The 18582-nt window shown below is 45.4% G+C and overlaps 1 protein-coding gene across 1 annotated transcript in view; it reads left to right on the forward strand.

Annotated features, from left to right (window-relative positions):
* The window catches only part of DUSP16 (dual specificity phosphatase 16), a 94097-nt gene extending 81247 nt beyond the window's left edge, over positions 1-12850 (forward strand). The window contains exons 7-8 of the mRNA XM_070790064.1: positions 5324-5447; positions 9158-12850. Coding sequence (XP_070646165.1) covers positions 5324-5447; positions 9158-10274 — 1241 coding nt within the window. The 3' untranslated portion in view covers positions 10275-12850. The remainder of the gene's footprint in view (positions 1-5323; positions 5448-9157) is intronic.
* Positions 12851-18582: the final 5732 nt, after the last annotated feature.

Below are 18582 nucleotides of genomic sequence, written 5' to 3' on the forward strand. Positions count from 1 at the left end.
AAGTTCCTGGGTTTGTTGGAAAGGCTCAGGTTTGAGTGTTGCCTTTGCTTTTAGGAGAGGGAGGCAGAGGTGAGCGCAGTTGCCTGTCTGTGCCTGGGACCCTGACCAGGCCCCCAGGCCAGCTGGCTGTTGGTACAACTCCTGCCCCATTTCACCCACAGCAAACTCAGGGCTTTTGTAGGCAATACAGGGAGGTAATTAAGAGGATATACTTTGGAGCCAAACTGTATTTGAGTCCTGCCTCCCTTGGTTATCAGTTAAGTGATTCTGGGTGAGTTACTAAAATTTCTCTGTTCCTTAGTCTACTGATCTGATGACTGAAGACAATGTATTTATCTTATAAGGTATATTGTATACCTGTATATACCTTATAAAGATATTGTATAGATTAAAATAGATAATACATATAAACACTTTGCACAGTGTCCGACTTGTAACTGGCTCTTAAATAGTTCAGTTCGGTTCAGTTCAGTTGCTCAGTCGTGTCCGACTCTTTGTGACTCCATGAATCGCAACACGCCAGCCCTCCCTATCCATCACCAACTCCCGGAGTTCACTCAAACTCACATCCATTAAGTTGGTGATGCCATCCAGCCATCTCATCCTCTGTCATCCCCTTTTCCTCCTGCCCCCAATCCCTCCCAGCATCAGAGTCTTTTCCAGTGAGTCAACTCTTCCCATGAGGTGGCCAAAGTACTGGAGTTTCAGCTTTAGCATCATTCCTTCCAAAGAACACCCAGGGCTGACCTCCTCTAGAATGGACTGGTTGGATCTCCTTGCAGTCCAAGGGACTCTCAAGAGTCTTCTCCAATACCACAGTTCAGAAGCATCAATTCTTTGGTGCTCAGCTTTCTTCACAGTCCAACTCTCACATCCAAAAATGACCACTGGAAAAACCATAGCCTTGACTAGACAGACCTTTTTGGCAAAGTAATGTCTCTGCTTTTGAATATGCTATCTAGGTTGGTCATAACTTTCCTTCCAAGGAGTAAGTGTCTTTTAATTTCATGGCTGCAGTCACCATCTGCAGTGATTTTGGAGCCCAAAAAAAGTAAAGTCTGACACTGTTTCCACTGTTTACCCATCTATTTCCCATGAAGTGATGGGATCAGATGCCGTGATCTTCGTTTTCTGAATGTTGAGCTTTCAGACAACTTTTTCACTCTCCTCTTTCACTTTCATCAAGAAGCTTTTTAGTTCCTCTTCACTTTCTACCATAGGGTGGTGTCATCTGCATATCTAAGGTTATTGATATTTCTCTTGGCAATCTTGATTCCAGCTTGTGCTTCTTCCAGTCCGACATTTCACATGATATACTCTGCATATAAGTTAAATAAGCAGGGTGACAATATACAGCCTTGACGTACTCCTTTTCCTATTTGGAACCAGTCTGTTGTTCCATGTCCAGTTCTAACTGTTGCTTCCTGACCTGCATATAGGTTTCTCAAGAGGCAGGTCAGGTGGTCTGGTATTCCCATCTCTTGAAGAGTTTTCCACAGTTTATTGTGATCCACACAGTCAAAGGCTTTGGCATAGTCAATAAAGCAGAAATAGATGTTCTTTTGGAACTCTCTTGCTTTTTCGATGATCCAGCGTATGTTAGCAATTTGATCTCTGGTTCCTCTGCCTTTTCTAAAACCAGCTTGAACATCTGGAATTTCACGGTTCACATAGTGCTGAAGCCTGGCTTGGAGAATTTTGAGCTTTACTTTACTAGCATGTGAGATGAGTGCAATTGTGCAGTAGTTTGAGCATTCTTTGGCATTGCCTTTCTTTGGGATTGGAATGAAAACGGACCTTTTCCAGTCCTGTGGCCACTGCTGAGTTTTCCAAATTTGCTGGCATATTGAATGCAGCACTTTCACAGCATCATCTTTCAGGATTTGGAATAGCTCAACTGGAATTCCATCACCTCCACTAGCTTTGTTCGTAGTGATGCTTTCCAAGGCCCACTTGACTTCACATTCCAGAATGTCTGGCTCTAGGTGAGTGATCATACCATCATAATTATCTTGGTCATGAAGATCTTTTTTGTATAATTCTCCTGTGTATTCTTGCTACCTCTTCTTAATATCTTCTGCTTCTGTTAGGTCCATACCATTTCTGTCCTTTATCGAGCCCGTCTTTGCATGAAATGTTCCCTTGGTATCTCTAATTTTCTTGAAGAGATCTCTAGTCTTCCCCATTCTGTTGTTTTCCTCTGTTTCTTTGCATTGATCACTGAGGAAGGCTTTGTTATCTCTTCTTGCTATTCTTTGGAACTCTGCATTCAGATGCTTACATCTTTCCTTTTCTCCTTTGCTTTTCGCTTCTCTTCTTTTCACAGCTATTTGTAAGGCCTCCCCAGACAGCCATTTTGCTTTTTTGCATTTCTTTTCCCTGGGCATGGTCTTGATCCCTGTCTCCTGTACAGTGTCACGAACCTCAGTCCGTAGTTCATCAGGCACTCTATCAGATCTTAAATAGTAGCTGAATTAAAAAATTATATGAGAAGCCTTTTTTTTTTCTTAGAGGTGTACTCTGTCTCCTCAGTTATTCCTCCATTTTCACCTTTGTAACTTCTCCCCTTCATCCATTTCATTTGCTATCTTTTTTTTAATTAATTAGTTTTTCAATTGAAGGATAATTCTTTTACAGAATTGTGTAGGTTTCTGTAAGATATCAACATGAATCAGCCATAGGTATATACATATGTCCCCTCCCTCTTGAACTACCCCCCACATCCTTTTTTTTAACCTAGAATTGATAAAAGAAAAAAATAGGCAAAATTGAAAAATATATATATCTTTTTCTTATCCTTGGATTGTTGTAGTGGCAACCTGCTTTTGTTTTAATTTCCAGTTTTCCCCATCCATGCCTTCTTATTGCCCCTATTCAGCACCTGCAGAGGCTATTTAAGTGTCTCGGGTCCTTCGCCCGAGTTTCCCAGACTCTCCAGTGGCTGCTCCCCACCTCTGAACCTCCTGTTCAGTCCCTTCCCATCCAGCATGCACCAGGCAAGACTCTCTTCTGAGCAGTGGTCCAGCCGCACTGTGGGTCTTTGTTGAATGTTTGGCTTCTCTCCTCCAGGCCTATGGGCATTCCTTCCTTTGCCTTAAGAGACTCAGCTTAGCACACAGTTCTGATAAGAAATGTATTCTAATGAGCTCCACTTCATATAATCACTTTTTAATTAGATTTTTAAAATGCACCATCCAAACAGTTGTAATTGTAAAAGCAGTGTAAGTACCACACGGAAAATTTGAAAAACAGAGAAGAGGAAACCTATACCCTCAACATCCTAACGCATCTGTTATCATCATCACTTTATTTCCTCCTTGCATTTTTCAATTTTTTTATGAAGATTACCTTTTAAAATATGTATCGGCCAGCCAGCCTGTGTATACAGGGTTTATACTGTGTGCTCAGTGTTCAGTACTTTGGGAGAGTGTTAGAAGCAAAACCCTTCTCGGCCCTTCGAGTCTAGTTCTGAGATAATTATTAAAAATGAGAGAATACTGTCAACATTAAAAAAATATTAAAAATATTTCAAGCCAGCCTATTTCCAGTAAGAATTTGAAGCAGCTTACAGGAAGAGGTTGGGACCAGAAGGTAACACACATTCACCCATATCACCATTAAAATGAGATGGAAGATCAAGAACCAAGTAATACGTGGCTAGCAAAAGTACAGTAAAATCCGAATCAGAGTTCCTTATTGACATTGAGTGAAAACCTTGGCTTTGAGCTTCTCAGTAGCCAAGGTTAAAAAGGAGGTACTAAGAGCAGTCTAGGCTAAATACTGCCTAGTAAAGAGGAGGAAGAGAGCTGTGGAGGCCCAGGGAGTCGTGGACTTTGTGGACATGCGTTTATGTACCGTTATGTTGTACAGTGTGTCCTTCTTTCTTTGTTTCAATGCTGTCTTGTATCCCTTTGTTATTGTTTTATTGTGTTTGATTTCTCTATTTAAAGGGAGGCTGCTTGATTGTTCATGTTCTACCTCAAAGCCCTTCAGTGTTCTGTACATAACAAATAATACATCATGTAGGTTAGATGTTTGTAATATGTATAACAGAGGTGGTGAGGCTGGAGTGGCCTTGTATTATTCAACTGCCAGAGCAGAGTCCCTGGGATACCTGTTAATTACAAGAATATTAACATAAGGCTTGGTAAACTTTTGGTAGTTAATCAGTGAAAACAGGAATGAAAAGGGAAGTTGATGGCAGCAGGTAAGCACACAGGAAAACTGTTCAGAACTGAGGCAGGCATAGTACCGACTGAAATGGTGGTGGCTTCCAGGCTCTGGGGTAACTTCATCCTTACCCACGAGAAAGCTTTTAAAGCTCATCTACAGTGAGAGGTGGCAGGACTGTGAGATTGAATTTACTTGGTTCTTGGTTCTAACAGAGTCCTACCATGTTACGGGCAATTAGCATGACGCAGTGTGACAGTATGACCTCAGAGGTCAAAGTTCCCTTGGTCCTCATTAAAGTGACTTATGAAACCTGATTCACGGTGCACACATGGTTTCTCCATGAGTTCAGCAAATAAAGTTCAGTGAGCCACTTTATGTCGTAGCACAAAGTCTCCTGGAGAAAAATGGGGAAACTCTTTTCTATGAGGAAGATGGGTTCTGAGTTGGCATTTAAAGTTCTTGACGTGGCATCTTTTACATTTGATGTCGTGTCACTGTGACTAGGTCTCTCCCCTCCCCAGCGCCCTGCTTTTTACACAGTAATGTGTATTACATATGTTTAAAATGAAAAAGTGCTTTTAAAATTTAATCTCATATGTTTAAATCATTATTAGGTCATACACCTAAAATACAACATTATATGTCAGTTGATTCCTCAAAACTAGAAAAAGGTCTCTTACGTAATTAGCAAAAAGCTGAAGTGTCAGACAACATGGGTAAACAGAATATTAGCTAAAATCATAGGATTTTGGATGTTATTTTCTTTTATACTATTCTGTATTTCTGAAGTTTTCTATGCCAGGCAAGTAGAATCATGTGATCATAATCGATGATTTATACTCAGGGAGAGTAATTAAAATGATACATAATATAAAAAATGCAGTGAAATGTATTGAATGAGAGGTAACCTGGATTAGGGACAACTTGCTTATTAACACATGTGGGGACCTTCTCTGTTCTCTGTGAAAATGGTGGGGAAATCATGTTCCCCTACCTCCTTAAAAGAGTATTGAAAGGAAAAATAGCTAAGTATCAAGAGAGGGGCTTTACTTTGCATCAGCAGGTGAAGGACATTGTGTGAGTAAATGGAAACACCGTTTCACTGCTGAACAAAGTTGTTAGTGATCTTTTCTGAATTTGACTCCTACAGAGAAAGCAAAAGCCTCCAATGGATGTGTCCTCGTGCACTGCTTGGCGGGGATCTCCCGCTCCGCCACCATCGCCATCGCCTACATCATGAAGAGGATGGATATGTCCTTGGATGAAGCTTACAGGTGAGGGCAGGAACATGCCCTATGTGAGTGGCTTCTCCTTTGACCTGAATCCTCAGGAGATACGAGTGGGTAACCACGATTATTTTAGTTAACACTCTACAGGTGACTTGATTTTTAAATGTTTAAAGATTGGAGAAAAATGTATTTTTATAATTTAGCACTAATTCTACCCTCCCATGTATGAAGTTCATCCTCAGCTGCTTTATTGAGTTTGAAAAAAGTGAAGTGTGTTAGGCGCTCAGTCAAGTCCAACTCTTTGAGACCCCATGGACTGTGGGCCGCCAGGGTCCTCTGCGCATGAGGTTCTCCAGGCAAGAATACTGGAGTGGGTTGCCATTCCCTTCTCCAGAGGATCTTCATGACCCAGGGTTCGAACCTGGGTCTCCTGCACTGCAGGCGGATTCTTTACCATCTGAGCCACCTGGGAAGCCCTGAGTTTTTTTTAAGTTTAAGAAACAGCAAATCTAGAGATCTTTCCCTAGTTGGAGAAATATCATTTGTTCTAATTTACACATGAGAAAAAATGCTCCAGGAGAATACTCATTATAGAATTCCTACTGTGCTTCAGACTCTCTCTCGCTATCACTGAGGATAAAGTCCAGTATATGTAAGTATAAAACCAAATAATTGTCAAACTCCATTCACAATCTAGACTAGCCCAGTTTTTTTTTTTTTTTAATGAAGTATAATTGATTTACAGTGTTGGTAATTTCTGCTATGTGGCAAAGTGATTGAGCTATGCAGGCACATATTCTTTTTTATGTTCTCTTCCATTATGGTTTATCACAGGATATTGAATATAGAAGGACCTTGTTGTTCATCCAGCCTATATATAATAGTTGGCACCAGCTAACCCCAAGCTCCCAGTCTTTCCCTCCCCCACTTTCCTCCCCCTTGGCAATCACAGGTTTGTGCTTATGTCTGTTGCTGTTTCGTAGATATGTTCATTTGTGTTTTTGATCCCACATAGAAGTGACAGCATATGGTATTTCTCTTTCTGACTGCACTTAGTATGATAATCTCTAGGACCACCCATGTTGCTGCTGCTGGCATTATTTCATTCTTTTTCATGGCTGAGTAATATTCGTGTGTGTGTGTGTGTGTGTGTGTGCGCGCGCACATCTTCTTTATCCATTCATCTGTTGGTGGACATTTAGGTTGTTTCCGTGTCTTGGCTATTGTGAGTAGTGCTGCTGTGAACACTGGTGTGAATGTACTTTTTGAAATTATACTTTTGTTGGAGTATATGCCCAAGAGTGGGATTGCTGGATCATATGGCAACTCTATTTTTAGTTTTTTGAGGAACTTCTGTACTGTTTTCCATAGTGGCTGCACCAGTTTACCTTCCCATCAACAGTGTAAGAAGGTTCCCTTTTCTCCATAACCTCTCCAGCATGTATTATTTGTAGACTTTTCAGTGATGGCCATTTTGACTTGTGGGAGGTGATATCTCACTGTAGTTTTGATTTGCGTGTCTAATTAGCGATGGCAGACATCTTTTTCATGTCCCCATTGGCCATCTGTATGTCTTCTTTGGTGAAATATTTAGGTCTTCTGCCCATTTTTTGATTGGGTTGTTTGTATAGTTTAGAAATTAAGCCCTTGTCAGTCACATCATTTGCAAATATTTTCGCTCATTCCTTGGTTGTCTTTTTGTTTTATGGTTTCCTTTGCTGTGCAAAAGCTCCTAAGATTGATTGGTCCCATTTGTTTATTTTGGTTTTTATTTCTATCACCTTGGGAGACAGTCTTAAGAAAACATCGGTACAATTTATGTCAGAGAATGTTTTGCCTGTGTTTTCTTTTAGTTTTATGGTGTCATGTCTTATATTTAAGTCTTTAAGCCATTTTATTTTTTATGTATGATGTGAGGGTGTGTTCTAACCCCTTGATTTGCATGTGGCCGTCCATAGACTTGCCCAGATTTTGCAGTGTATCGTTTTGACTGGGTTGCCCCCAGTCTCATTCTCCAGACAGAAGGCAGCCAATGCCAGCAGCACCAAGGACTGTGGTTGTGTTGAGGGGCGTATGAAGCAGAGCCCTCTGTGCATCTTGTTGGATAGAGGTGGATAGTCTCCATGTGATAACGGATCAATAAATATATGCACACAGAACCAGGCCTGTTGTAACAATAGGATTTTTTTTCTCAAATTGGAAAATTTGGAACAAAGAAATGAGCTACTCGAACAGCTTCTCACTGGCGGAAGGAAGTGGGGAGGCAGGAAGTAGGGAGGCAGGTCCTCCCCTGTGGCTTAGCCCCCCAAGGTCCTCCTGAATGCCACACAAACCAGCAGGAAAGGCACCCTCATATCCTCATGGGGGTCTTAGCATGAAGACTCTGTATTTACACTTGTCACAGTTGAGCCAGTTATTTCTGGCTTTGTTAATTTGCTTTAGGTTACATATTTCTAAGGAGTTTATTTTTGAGTTTTATCTTTCCTTCCTTATTTAAATTCTTAGGGTAGTTTCACTCCTTCATCTTCTGAGGCATGTCCGTGAGAGTCAGGGGCCACAGTCAGGGGCCACTAAAGAATGTATCTACTATTTCTGAGTCTTTGTTTCTGCAATGAAATGGAAAAGCTGTTTACTACTAGTTTTGATCCCTTGGTGACTCTTCTAACAAGGTGGCTACAGGAATGAATCCAGATGTTAGACCTGGTTTTGAATCCCAGCCCCATACTTTAATAACTGTGTGACTGGGGCAATTCACATAAGGACTGTATGTACCTCTGTGATGGAGGGTAGTTTTGAGGGCTGACTGAGCTAATACTCTTATTAGAGTGCATTAACATGCTGAGCAGACAGAGTCCACTGTGTGACTGGTTATTCTGTCCCATTAAATACAAAGAGCAGGGAACTGGGAAGTGTGTGCTTTGATGCTCTGGCCATCTGATACCCTCTCTCTTTTGGTCATTAATTAAAAATGTGAAATGTCTCGAAGTCACTGTGGGGACTCTGACATTGGTAAGTTGAAGGTGGCATGGCTGTTAAGCTATACTTCTGATGGGAACACCAGTGCTGGGGCAGGGTAGGGGTGAGGGTGTCCTAGGTGGTAAGGAAAGAATCATCTCTTACCAGCTGCGCTGGCAACACTGCGCATGCTGAAGTCGCTCAGTCGTGTGCGACTCTTTATGGCCCCATGGACTATAGCCCACCAGGCTCCTCCTTCCACGGGGATTCTCCAGGCAAGAGTACTAGAGTGGGTTGCCAGACCTCCTCCAGGGGATTGTCCCAAACCAGGGGTCGAACCCAGGTCTCCTGCATTGCAGGCGGATTCTTTACCATCTAAGCCACTAGGAAAGCCCGAGAAAACTGGAGTGGTTAGCCTATCCCTTCTCCAAGGAGACTTGCCAGCCCAGGAATCGAACCAGGGTCTCCTGTATTGCAGGTGGATTCTTTACCAGCGGAACTAACCAGGGAAGCCCCACTGGAGCCCTTAAGTCCTTGAAAACAGGGAGGACGAACCTAGAACTTTTGGGGCTGGGCTCCCTGCTTTCTAACATCCTCAGGGTCGTCCTGCAAAGCTCCCCAAGGCAGAGGCCCTCACCTCCCCCTCCACCCGCTCCCTGAACTTTTAAACCAGCCATCTTCCGAAGGTCTTGGGAGGACCTCTGATAATTATGTCTCACCTCTTCACTTACTGTAGCTTAATCACTTTAACAGGTCAGCTGTCAGATTCAAGCCTTTTTGGTTTTTCCCTCTCCTCACAGATTTGTGAAAGAAAAAAGACCTACTATATCTCCCAACTTCAATTTCCTGGGCCAGCTCCTAGACTACGAGAAGAGGATTAAGAGCCAGACTGGGGCCGCTGGGCCCAAGAGCAAACTGAAGCTGCTGCCCCTGGAGAAGCCAAGCGAGTCAGTCGCCGGGCCCGGCCCCGTGGAGGGCGCACAGGGGAGCCAGCTGCCCCCAGGGCCGCCCCACGGCCGCCCGGCTCCCGCTCTCTCCGAGGGGGCGGGGCCCCGGCCTGCGCCCCCCAGCACGGCCCCCGACGACGGCCCCCTGGTCCAGGCACTCAACGGGCTCCACCTGCCCCCAGACAGGCTGGAGGACAGCGGCCGCCTCAAGCGCTCCTTCTCGCTGGACATCAAGTCGGTGACCCCGACGCCCGGCGGTCTCTCATCCCCCGAGGCCGCCCTGGAGCTCTACAAGCCCGCCACCTCCAGCCTGGAAGGCGCGGGCAAGCCCTGCCAGTTCTCTCCGGTGCAGGAGGTGTCGGAGCAGACGCCGGAGGCCAGCCCGGACAGTGAGGAGGCCCCGCCGCCCCGGCCCTCTGACGGCAGCGGCCAGGGTGCGCGGCCCCGGCCGGGGAGGCCCCTGTGGTCGCCCCTGCACCGCAGCGGGAGCGTGGAGGACCGCGGGCAGCCCCGCTTCCTCTTCGGCCTCTCGGCCAGCCAGCAGCACCTGGCCACTTCGGCCACGGGGCTGGGCCTGGAGGGCTGGCACTCGGATCTCCTGGCCCCCCAGACCTCCGCCCCGGCCCTGACCAAGAGCTGGTATTTTGCGCCAGAGCCCCCGCACTTCTACTCGGCCTCGGCCATCTACGGGGGCCGCACGGGCCACCCTGCCTTCAGCTGCAGTCAGCTGCCCACGTGCAGCGGGGACCCCGGGCATTCGGTGCGCCGGCGCCACAAGCCCGGCGACAGGGCCGACTCCCGGCGCAGCTGGCACGAGGAGAGCCCCTTCGAGAAGCAGTTCAAGCGTCGAAGCTGCCAGATGGAGTTCGGTGAGAGCATCAGGTCCGAGAACCGGTCGCGGGAGGAACTGGGCAAGGTGGGCAGCCAGTCAAGCTTTTCAGGCAGCATGGAAATCATCGAGGTCTCCTGAGCAGGAGGACACTTGTGACTCCCGTGGACAGGGCTTGTCTTGTTCACGAAAACTAATTCCCTGTAAATCTGAAATATATATATGTACATATATATTTTTGGAAAATGGAGCTATGGTGTAAAAACAACACATGGATCCACACCATTCTTTTGTAACATCTGCAGTTGAGAGAGCAGCTAATACTTCTCTCAATACAAATGGAAGGGCCCAGGCCAGCTTTCCCCCAGACACGTGACACAGTTCTATGCAATGGATTGCACATCCTCCCGTTCGTACTAGATTGAGTTCTACTTGGAGTTGGAGGACGGAAGCCCCCTCCGTTCTCTTGTTGTGCTACAAAGAGATCTCAGATCCTAGTCCTGTCTGGTCCCTTCCGTAGTGCACCTTAGCGCTGAGACTGAGCCAGCCTGTGGGTCGGGCGGGGAGACCCCGTTAGGAACAAAACCTAATGGTAAATCCACAAGGAACCATCATGTCCAAAGCTGATGCACAGATCCAAGCGCACCCGCCAGCCGCTGAGCTGGCCAGCGTCATTCTGCTGACCGACCATTAGGGGGCCTTGCCAAGACCTACTTTAGAGCAACCCCAGTACCTCAGACAAAGTCGGGGCTTTCACCACTACCAGGTCTGGTGGCCCGGTTTCTAGGCATTGTGAACAGGTAGGTAGCTAGTCACACTTTTTCACCAATTCAGACGGCCTCTGCAGGCATTTCCAGTTAGGCCTGGATGGAAGTGGTCCGGCTCCTCTTCTCGGCTTTGTGAAGAAGGAAGGTGAAGCTATCTGAGATCAACTGAACAGCCAGGAATCTGGCAGCATCATGATTAAGCTAATGTTGGGAGGCTAAATGAGTCTACCTCCCTCTTTCTAAATCAAAAGAACTGTTCAAGATGGGCTTGTTAATCCTGGGAACTAACCTGGTTTCAAGCCAGATGTGAATTTATTTGGTAGCAGAGCAGCACCCCCTTCAAGGTCTCAGCCATGCTAGGTATTTTCTATTTTGGTTTCACTGCACAGAGGTATTTTGTGAAAATGGAACAATAAAGTGGAATTTTATTGCAAACTACCAAGAGGCAGAAAACTGTGGAAGGATAAGAAGATCAAACTACTGAGGAGCAGCAGGCAGCTGTTATTTTCTCAGTGGGTTTTTTTCCCCCTTAGCATGTGATGAAGGTGGTATTTTCTACGATTTCCTTAGGCTTTCATACTGCTAGGGCTGAGAGGCTTTCGTAAGCCAGGAATGCTCAGAACTAAACAGTATAGAAAGGTGAGGAGGAGGCGGACAAATTTTGTTTCATCGCAAACAGAATGGAAAGACACACCCACACTATTCTCAAACTACCCCCGGCATTTTTTAGTAGAAGGGACACCAAAATGGAGCGGGAACAAGTGGTCTCAGTCCGTACCTACAATCACTGTATGGAATCAACCCTGGCAGCTGAAACTAGGTGATTAGAACAAGTAAACAGTGATAGTACTTACCTGCTTTTAAATTTCCTGGCTTGAGTTTTGTCAGCTACAGTCTGGTCCTGTTTTGAAGCCTTAATTCACGTCAGCAGCTTTTTTTTTTTTTTCCAAGGGTGGTGGGTGGGTGTTCGTGTTGTTCTTTACTGTAAGTGTAGCTAGTTGCTGACTCATATCTCAGGTTTTTCTACGTGTGAGAAATGGACAGTCCTTTGAGTCGGATGTGACTTCATGTTTCTTACGGTGACTGCTAAAACCAGCATAGAATGACATGATTCAAAACTGACTTGATCGTGACAATTCTGAGCTTCATAGAACATAACTGGTTATGCACAAATAATGGGCTGTGATCTGGGTGTAAAATGGAGTGAGTAAACTGTAGGGAGTGCATTGTTACCATACTGGAAAGGTTCTGCTAAGTTTAGCTTTTCTCTGTACATGCAAATTCTGGGTGTAATCAGACCCAATTATCAAGGTTTCACACATTGATTTTTGATGTGTTATGTACACACGCACCAACCGTGTAACAGCTCCCAGCTTCCAGAGTCTGGTCACAACTGTGGAACATTTTTGAGACGTGAAAGCAGTGGCTCCAGTGCTGTATGTTTCAGGAAGGTTGTGGGATTTGGTTTTACTGAGATCTTTGGGCTGAACTGGCCTTCCAACCTTCAGGATTTCTCTTGGCCATGGTCCCCTTCCTTCCTGTGACCAGTGTGGTCCTGTGCTACAGCTTTTAGTTCTTGGTCACTAATGTCAAATAATCTGGAGACTTCCCAGCTGAGGAGCCAGCCCTGGAGCCACATGGGTGTCCATGGCCCCGGGTGGCTGGTTCTCTGCACCGTGAATCGGAGGGGGAGCGCTGGAGCCTACCAGATGATACAGAATGGTGATATTAAACAGCAGAACTAGACTTCGATGTGAGAAATGCTGGAAAATGGTTTAGGACATTTGTAAAGTTGGGTGGGAAGATGTATAAATGTTTAATATGAATATAGTGTTCTTTTGGAGTAAGGCAAGCTGTTGAATGGTTACAATTGTGCATTTCTCATTCTGATGTGTCATGAATGTTAATATGATGAAATAAAATCAAAACTGGTACCTGTTTATACATAAACATGAGAAGGGACTTCTCTCTGTAGCACGTCCAAGGGGTTAGGGAGGCCATAGTGGAGCCTGGCCTGCTGGCCTCCCATCAGAGGGTTCAGCTCAAGGTGAAATGCTGAGTCTTCAGCCTGTGTCACAGGCTCCACCTTGGACAGGGAACGCGTGTCAGAGCTAACAGTCTACTGCCGTCATCTTCATCCTTTCATGGGTACATCAGATGCACACTATGGCATAGAAACCTCAAAGGTAAACATTTGCTGACTGGCTGAATCCAGAATGGTGCAGGGTAGGAAGAAAAAAGACAAACATTCATGGTGCATTTTGTACACTTTTAGAATTCTTGTAGGAAAAACCAAGGGAAAGTAGTTATTTCAAGATCTGTTCTCCATCCTTGTCATGCACGTCCTAATAACCTCTCTGCTGCTACGTGATGACACCAGGCACGACGACTCATGAGACAAGAAGCTCAACCTCATAAGGTTGTTAGGCACAAAAAAAAAAAAAAAATGATGCATTAAACGAATAAAGCATTTACCTTCAGTGCAAGCAGACAGGATACTGATGACACTGATAATCACAGGTGACATTTCAGTTGGTTGTGAAAGGCTTCTGAGTTAGACTTAAGGAAATTTAAAAGTAAGAAGGACTGGATGGAGTGAGTGAAGACCAGAAAGAGATGTCTTGGCTAGGACCTTGCCAAAAAGTGGAGGTGGGCGTGGGACAGAGGAACAGAAAGACAAAGTGTTAGTCACTCAGTTGTGTGTGACTCTTTGTGATCCCATGGACTGTAGCCCGCCAGGCTCCTCTGTCCATGGGAGTCTCGAGGCAAAAATACTGGAGTGGTTGCCATGCCTTCCCTACCCAAGGATCAAACCCAGGTCTCCTGCATTGCAGGCAGATTCTTTACTGTCTGAGCCACCAGGGAAGGCATAGGAATAAATCTGCCTTAAGATGTAAGGTGGCAGGAGGGAGTACGTCCCTCGGTGAAAGGCTTTGGATGGGAACTTATAGGTGTTGGAAGGCCCGAAGGTCAAGCCAGTTATGACTTAGACAGACTTGAGGGCCTCTTGGGGACCACCAGCCGTAGCCGTAGCAGGCTGGCATTGAAAGGCTAGTTGGGTGTGACATGACCAAACCAGGGCTCAGGCTAAGGGGAAGCAGGGTAGGTGCAGATGTGAAGGGTCAGGCGTACACAATGGGACAAGCGAACAAGAACTTCATCATCAGGACCCTCACTGTCATTTTATCTTAGATGTTCCCGTCTGGTGGTTTACCTTTTCTGACACTAAGCAGAAATGTTTTCGGTCTAGTCAACAAAATTTAGGTCTAGGGGCTTTTTCTCTATAAATATTACTCTTCTGCTTCTCTCAATCAAAGAGGAAAGTGAGTTGTTTCTTGCATTGTGTGTGGCTCATTCATCCTTGTACAGCAAAATTATACTTGGTTATTATCTTTGAAATGTTGCAAAAATCAACCATGAGAATCACCATAGCACCAACTTGGAAGAAGTTTGCAAGTCAATCATATTGTTGCAGTTTACATACACAGATACCAAGCTGGTTATCTATATCAAAGGAATAAAAACAAGTTTCAATCCTTTGGTTCTGGCTAACACACTGGAGTCGGTTCAAAATGCTTTCTTGTAGGACATGCAGAATATGACTTTGGAGGAGGGTGTCACAAGCAAACAGGATAACTGGGAGAGGGTTATTAGCTCAGTGGTGGCCTAGCTTCTCTGGTCAGGGGAAGTATGACAGTTTCAAAGACTGTATTAAAAGCTTTTAGCATAAATCTTGCTTCACTATTTAATAAAAGCAACAGGAATTTGCCTTGATTGGTGAAGAAAATTGAATCATCAATAAGTTCCATCCTGTCTTATGTTGACACTGATGACCCTGAACAAACTCCTTAGAGTAAAGGAGACACACACACACACACACACACACACAGCCAGCCCACCACATAAGTACTGCTTATACTAATAAGCAACTAGATTTAGTTGCCCAAAAGGTTTTAACATTATGGTTTGAAGCATGGGAATAATTAAGTTTTCTGGTTACCCTTTCCTTCTGTAGTCCCAACATCTGCATGGGAGGTACATGCCTCGTGTGTGTGCAAGAAATTCAGTGTTACCGACCACAAACCAGAAAATAACAATGACATCTCTTAGGCACTGTGTAGCTCTTAACAAAGGAATGAAAGTCAGAGTGAGGGGAAAGCAAAATTACTTCTCTCACAATTAAGAAAAAACCTACACCTAAAGATTCCACAAGAAAACATTTCCCTTCTCTCTACTCTGCCCTTCAGTTTTTAGCATCAACATTTCAAGTAATTTCTGACTGAGTACTACGTATCTGGGTTTAGCTGAGGGGTAAACAAAATAGGAAGATAAAATTTTCAATTACTCTAGGAAACAGCAAACCCATTACATTCCCAAAATCTGTTCAAGAAAGTAAAGCATTGAGGAGGAAAAAGTAAAATGTTACCAGTCAGGGTTCAATCCATAAAGAATCGTTAGGAATGATATAGAATAAGGAGGTTGTTCAAGAGACTTACCTTAAGCAATTAATTACAGGAGCTGGTCAGAGTCCTGGTTCAGCTGTGCTGGATGGGCGGTGGGGGATGGATGGGGTGGTGGGGATGGATGGATGGATGGGGTGATGGGGATGGATGGGCAATGGGGATGGGTGGTGGAGGATGGAGGGATGGGCAGTGGGGGAGGGATGGGTGGGTGGTGGGGACGGAGGGATGGGTGGGTGGTGGGGATGGAGGGATGGGTGGGTGGTGGGGATGGAGGGATGGGCAGTGGAGGATGGAGGGATGGGTGATGGGGATGGATGGATGGGTGGTGGAGGATGGAGGGATGGGTGGTGGGGATGGATGGATGGCCAGTGCAGGATAAAGGGATGGGCAGTGGGGGATGGAGGGATGGATGGGCAGTGGGGGATGGAGGGATGGATGGGCAGTGGGGCACGGAGGGATGGGTGATAGGGATGGAGGGATGGGCGGTGCAGGATGGAGGAATGGGTGGATGGGCGGTAGAGGATGGAGGGATGGGCATCGGGGGATGGAGGGATGGATGGGCAGTGGGGGGCGGAGGGATGGGTGATAGGGATGGAGGGATGGGTGGTGGGGGAGAGCCAGGACACCTGAAGCCTGCAACAAGCTAGAACCAGCATGTTTCCACCAGAACCCACGCTGGCCTCATCCCTTCTCTAAGCCCTCATCCTCTGTGCTGCAGAAGACCTAAGGAGATGCTGGTGCTCATACCTGACCCAAGATGCTGAAAAGCTGAAGGCAGAGTTCTGGGGAGCTGGCCTGGCTGCTCCCCACACCATAGGTGCAACAGATCCCTGAAAATGTGCACGAGATGCAACAGGGCCTGACCGACAGTGACTTTCATCACGCACACATGTATGTTGCTTTACTGCCACTAACAAATCTCATGCAAATTTCTCTTGTGGCCAACCCTAATCGAAAAGGGACAGGGAAGGGAATTCCAGGAAACGTAGTCCAATTTGGCCAAAGTTGCCAAAACCATCTGCAAAACCACACTGCAAAACCACCACATACCATAAATATTAAATTAACTAGAATTATTTCAAAACACATCAGATCTGCCTATTGTTCTTACTGCCTCTTCCCAGTAATGAGTAGCCTGTGGACCCAAATCTAAGTTAATACCATGTTTTGTCTAACATCTTTATAAGAAGGAAAAGAACTGGATGGAGAGCTGGCTGGCAGAGAAGTTTTGCACGCGGTGTGAGGTTGCCTTTTTGCCCCCTACAAACGATCTCAGCTGCGACAGAACAGTGAGAAAGCACTGTCCTCACAGGCTGTCCTCATAGGCCTAGTGACATGGTTTGTCACTGTGTTATATGCTTTTTACTTATAAATTGTATTAAGTGCAGTGAGGATAATGGGACCTGATGCCTGAGCTGTTCTTACAGCTCTGTAGACAACCAGCCCTTCCTTCTTTGAAGGCTACAAGCTACTTGGTATTCAGAACCAGGTTCTGATATCACAGGAACTCAAAAGACAATGACGGTGAGGGCTGAAAAATGCCACGTTTTGTCAGTCTAGTGGAAGGGAAGATGAGAATGCCTCGTATTTTTTCAGCTTTTCTGCCAGTTTGAAGTTAAAAAAAAACGTGAAGTTAGGAAAAAGGGAGTGTTTATGTAGCCACATCAGATACTAAAATGTATTATGAAATTTTAATATTAAAAGTGTGAAAAAAAATGCATGAAACAGTATGAAGACAAAGATCAATGGATTCAAATAAAGTCCAATGCCAGATTCTCAATCACATGAAAACTTAATGCACGAGAGGAACACTGCCACGTGGCGGTGGGGGGCATTAGTTAACAAACACTGTGGCCTCCCCATCTGTGACGTTTCCTAGAATAACCTTAGCTACCCAACAGGCTTCTAAAATTACAGAACATCTTTCCTGATGTGAACTCTGATGAATTGCTCTAGAAATGGTTTAAAGCCCCACTAAAATCCCGACCATCAAAGGCATTTATAAAGACAAGCTTCTCAGGTCCCCCAGAGTTGGTGCTCTGGGACAACCTAGACGGACAGGGTGAGGAGGGAGGTGAGAAGGGGCTTCGGGAGGCAGGGGGACCACAGGTATACTTGTGGCTGATTCACATTGATGTATGGCAAAACCCCCACAATATTGTGAAGTAATTACCCTCCAATTAAATAATTTAAAAAAAAAAACCAGGAGGGAATAAAACTTGGGAAAAAAAAGAAAAACAGCTTCCTTCACGAGAACGGCCCCCAAACCTCTGACCTCTGCAAGTCTAGCTCCCCATTCCCAGCGCAGGGCCTCCAACCCCTCCATGGCTCCCTCAGGCCACTTCACCTTCCTGGGCTGGGTGTCTACCCACTTTCCTCATGGTGCAAAGAAATGGTTCCCAGGAGGGTGCCCTCCGAGGAAGGCAGACACCCTCTTGGCCTCTTCATTTGGCTCTGGGTTCCAACCTGTCTTTCCGGCTCCGAGAGAGTGAACCATCTTCATATGTTTTGGGCCTTAGAAAATTCTAGAAGCTGTTGATTTTTACACCATGTTTAAAATTTTAGAAAATTGTATTTTCCATTGAGCTTGGGATGTTTATACTTAAGCCATCATGCAGCTGTTTTAGGCTCTACATTTTACTCGGGGTTCTAAGAACCTTACAAGATAGTGTTCGATCAAATTTGATCAAAATCTGATTAGAAGAATCAGATGACGTTTACCTGAGAGATGCTAAATTAAGTGGGATCAATTTTAACCTTATAAATATACTAAAGGCTGTTTGGACATATAAAAAGTCACGCTCTGCGGTTTGAAGAAACCTCGGGAGCCCCGTGGGCCCCAGTGATCCCCCTCTATCCCCAGCTCCTGGTCTCCGTCTGCCGGCCTGGGTCGGTCCTACACTCCATTTCTCGGCTTCTGCATCTTCTCTTCCACTAGAACCTTTATAACATGCAAAGGACTGTGCTAAGAACTTCTGTGGCTCCTCAAATTGCTTCATTTCCTAAACCCCCAGAGAAATTCAGCAGCGCTTGAGTTGTTTTTTCTCTTCAGGAAAGAAGGGCAGGCACTACACAGCCCTTTCTGTATGCAGACACAGTGTCTGGCCCGGGCAGTGGGCCCCGTGGATGCCTGCTGGGTGCGCGCTCTTCCTCTCTGCTTCACATGTCTGCGAAATTAGTAAAGCAATGCTGGCTAAAACCTGCTTCAGAAACTGGAGT

Source organism: Bos indicus, chromosome 5 (genome assembly GCF_029378745.1).
Source record: "Bos indicus isolate NIAB-ARS_2022 breed Sahiwal x Tharparkar chromosome 5, NIAB-ARS_B.indTharparkar_mat_pri_1.0, whole genome shotgun sequence".
In the NCBI taxonomy this organism is placed as follows: Eukaryota; Metazoa; Chordata; class Mammalia; order Artiodactyla; family Bovidae; genus Bos; species Bos indicus.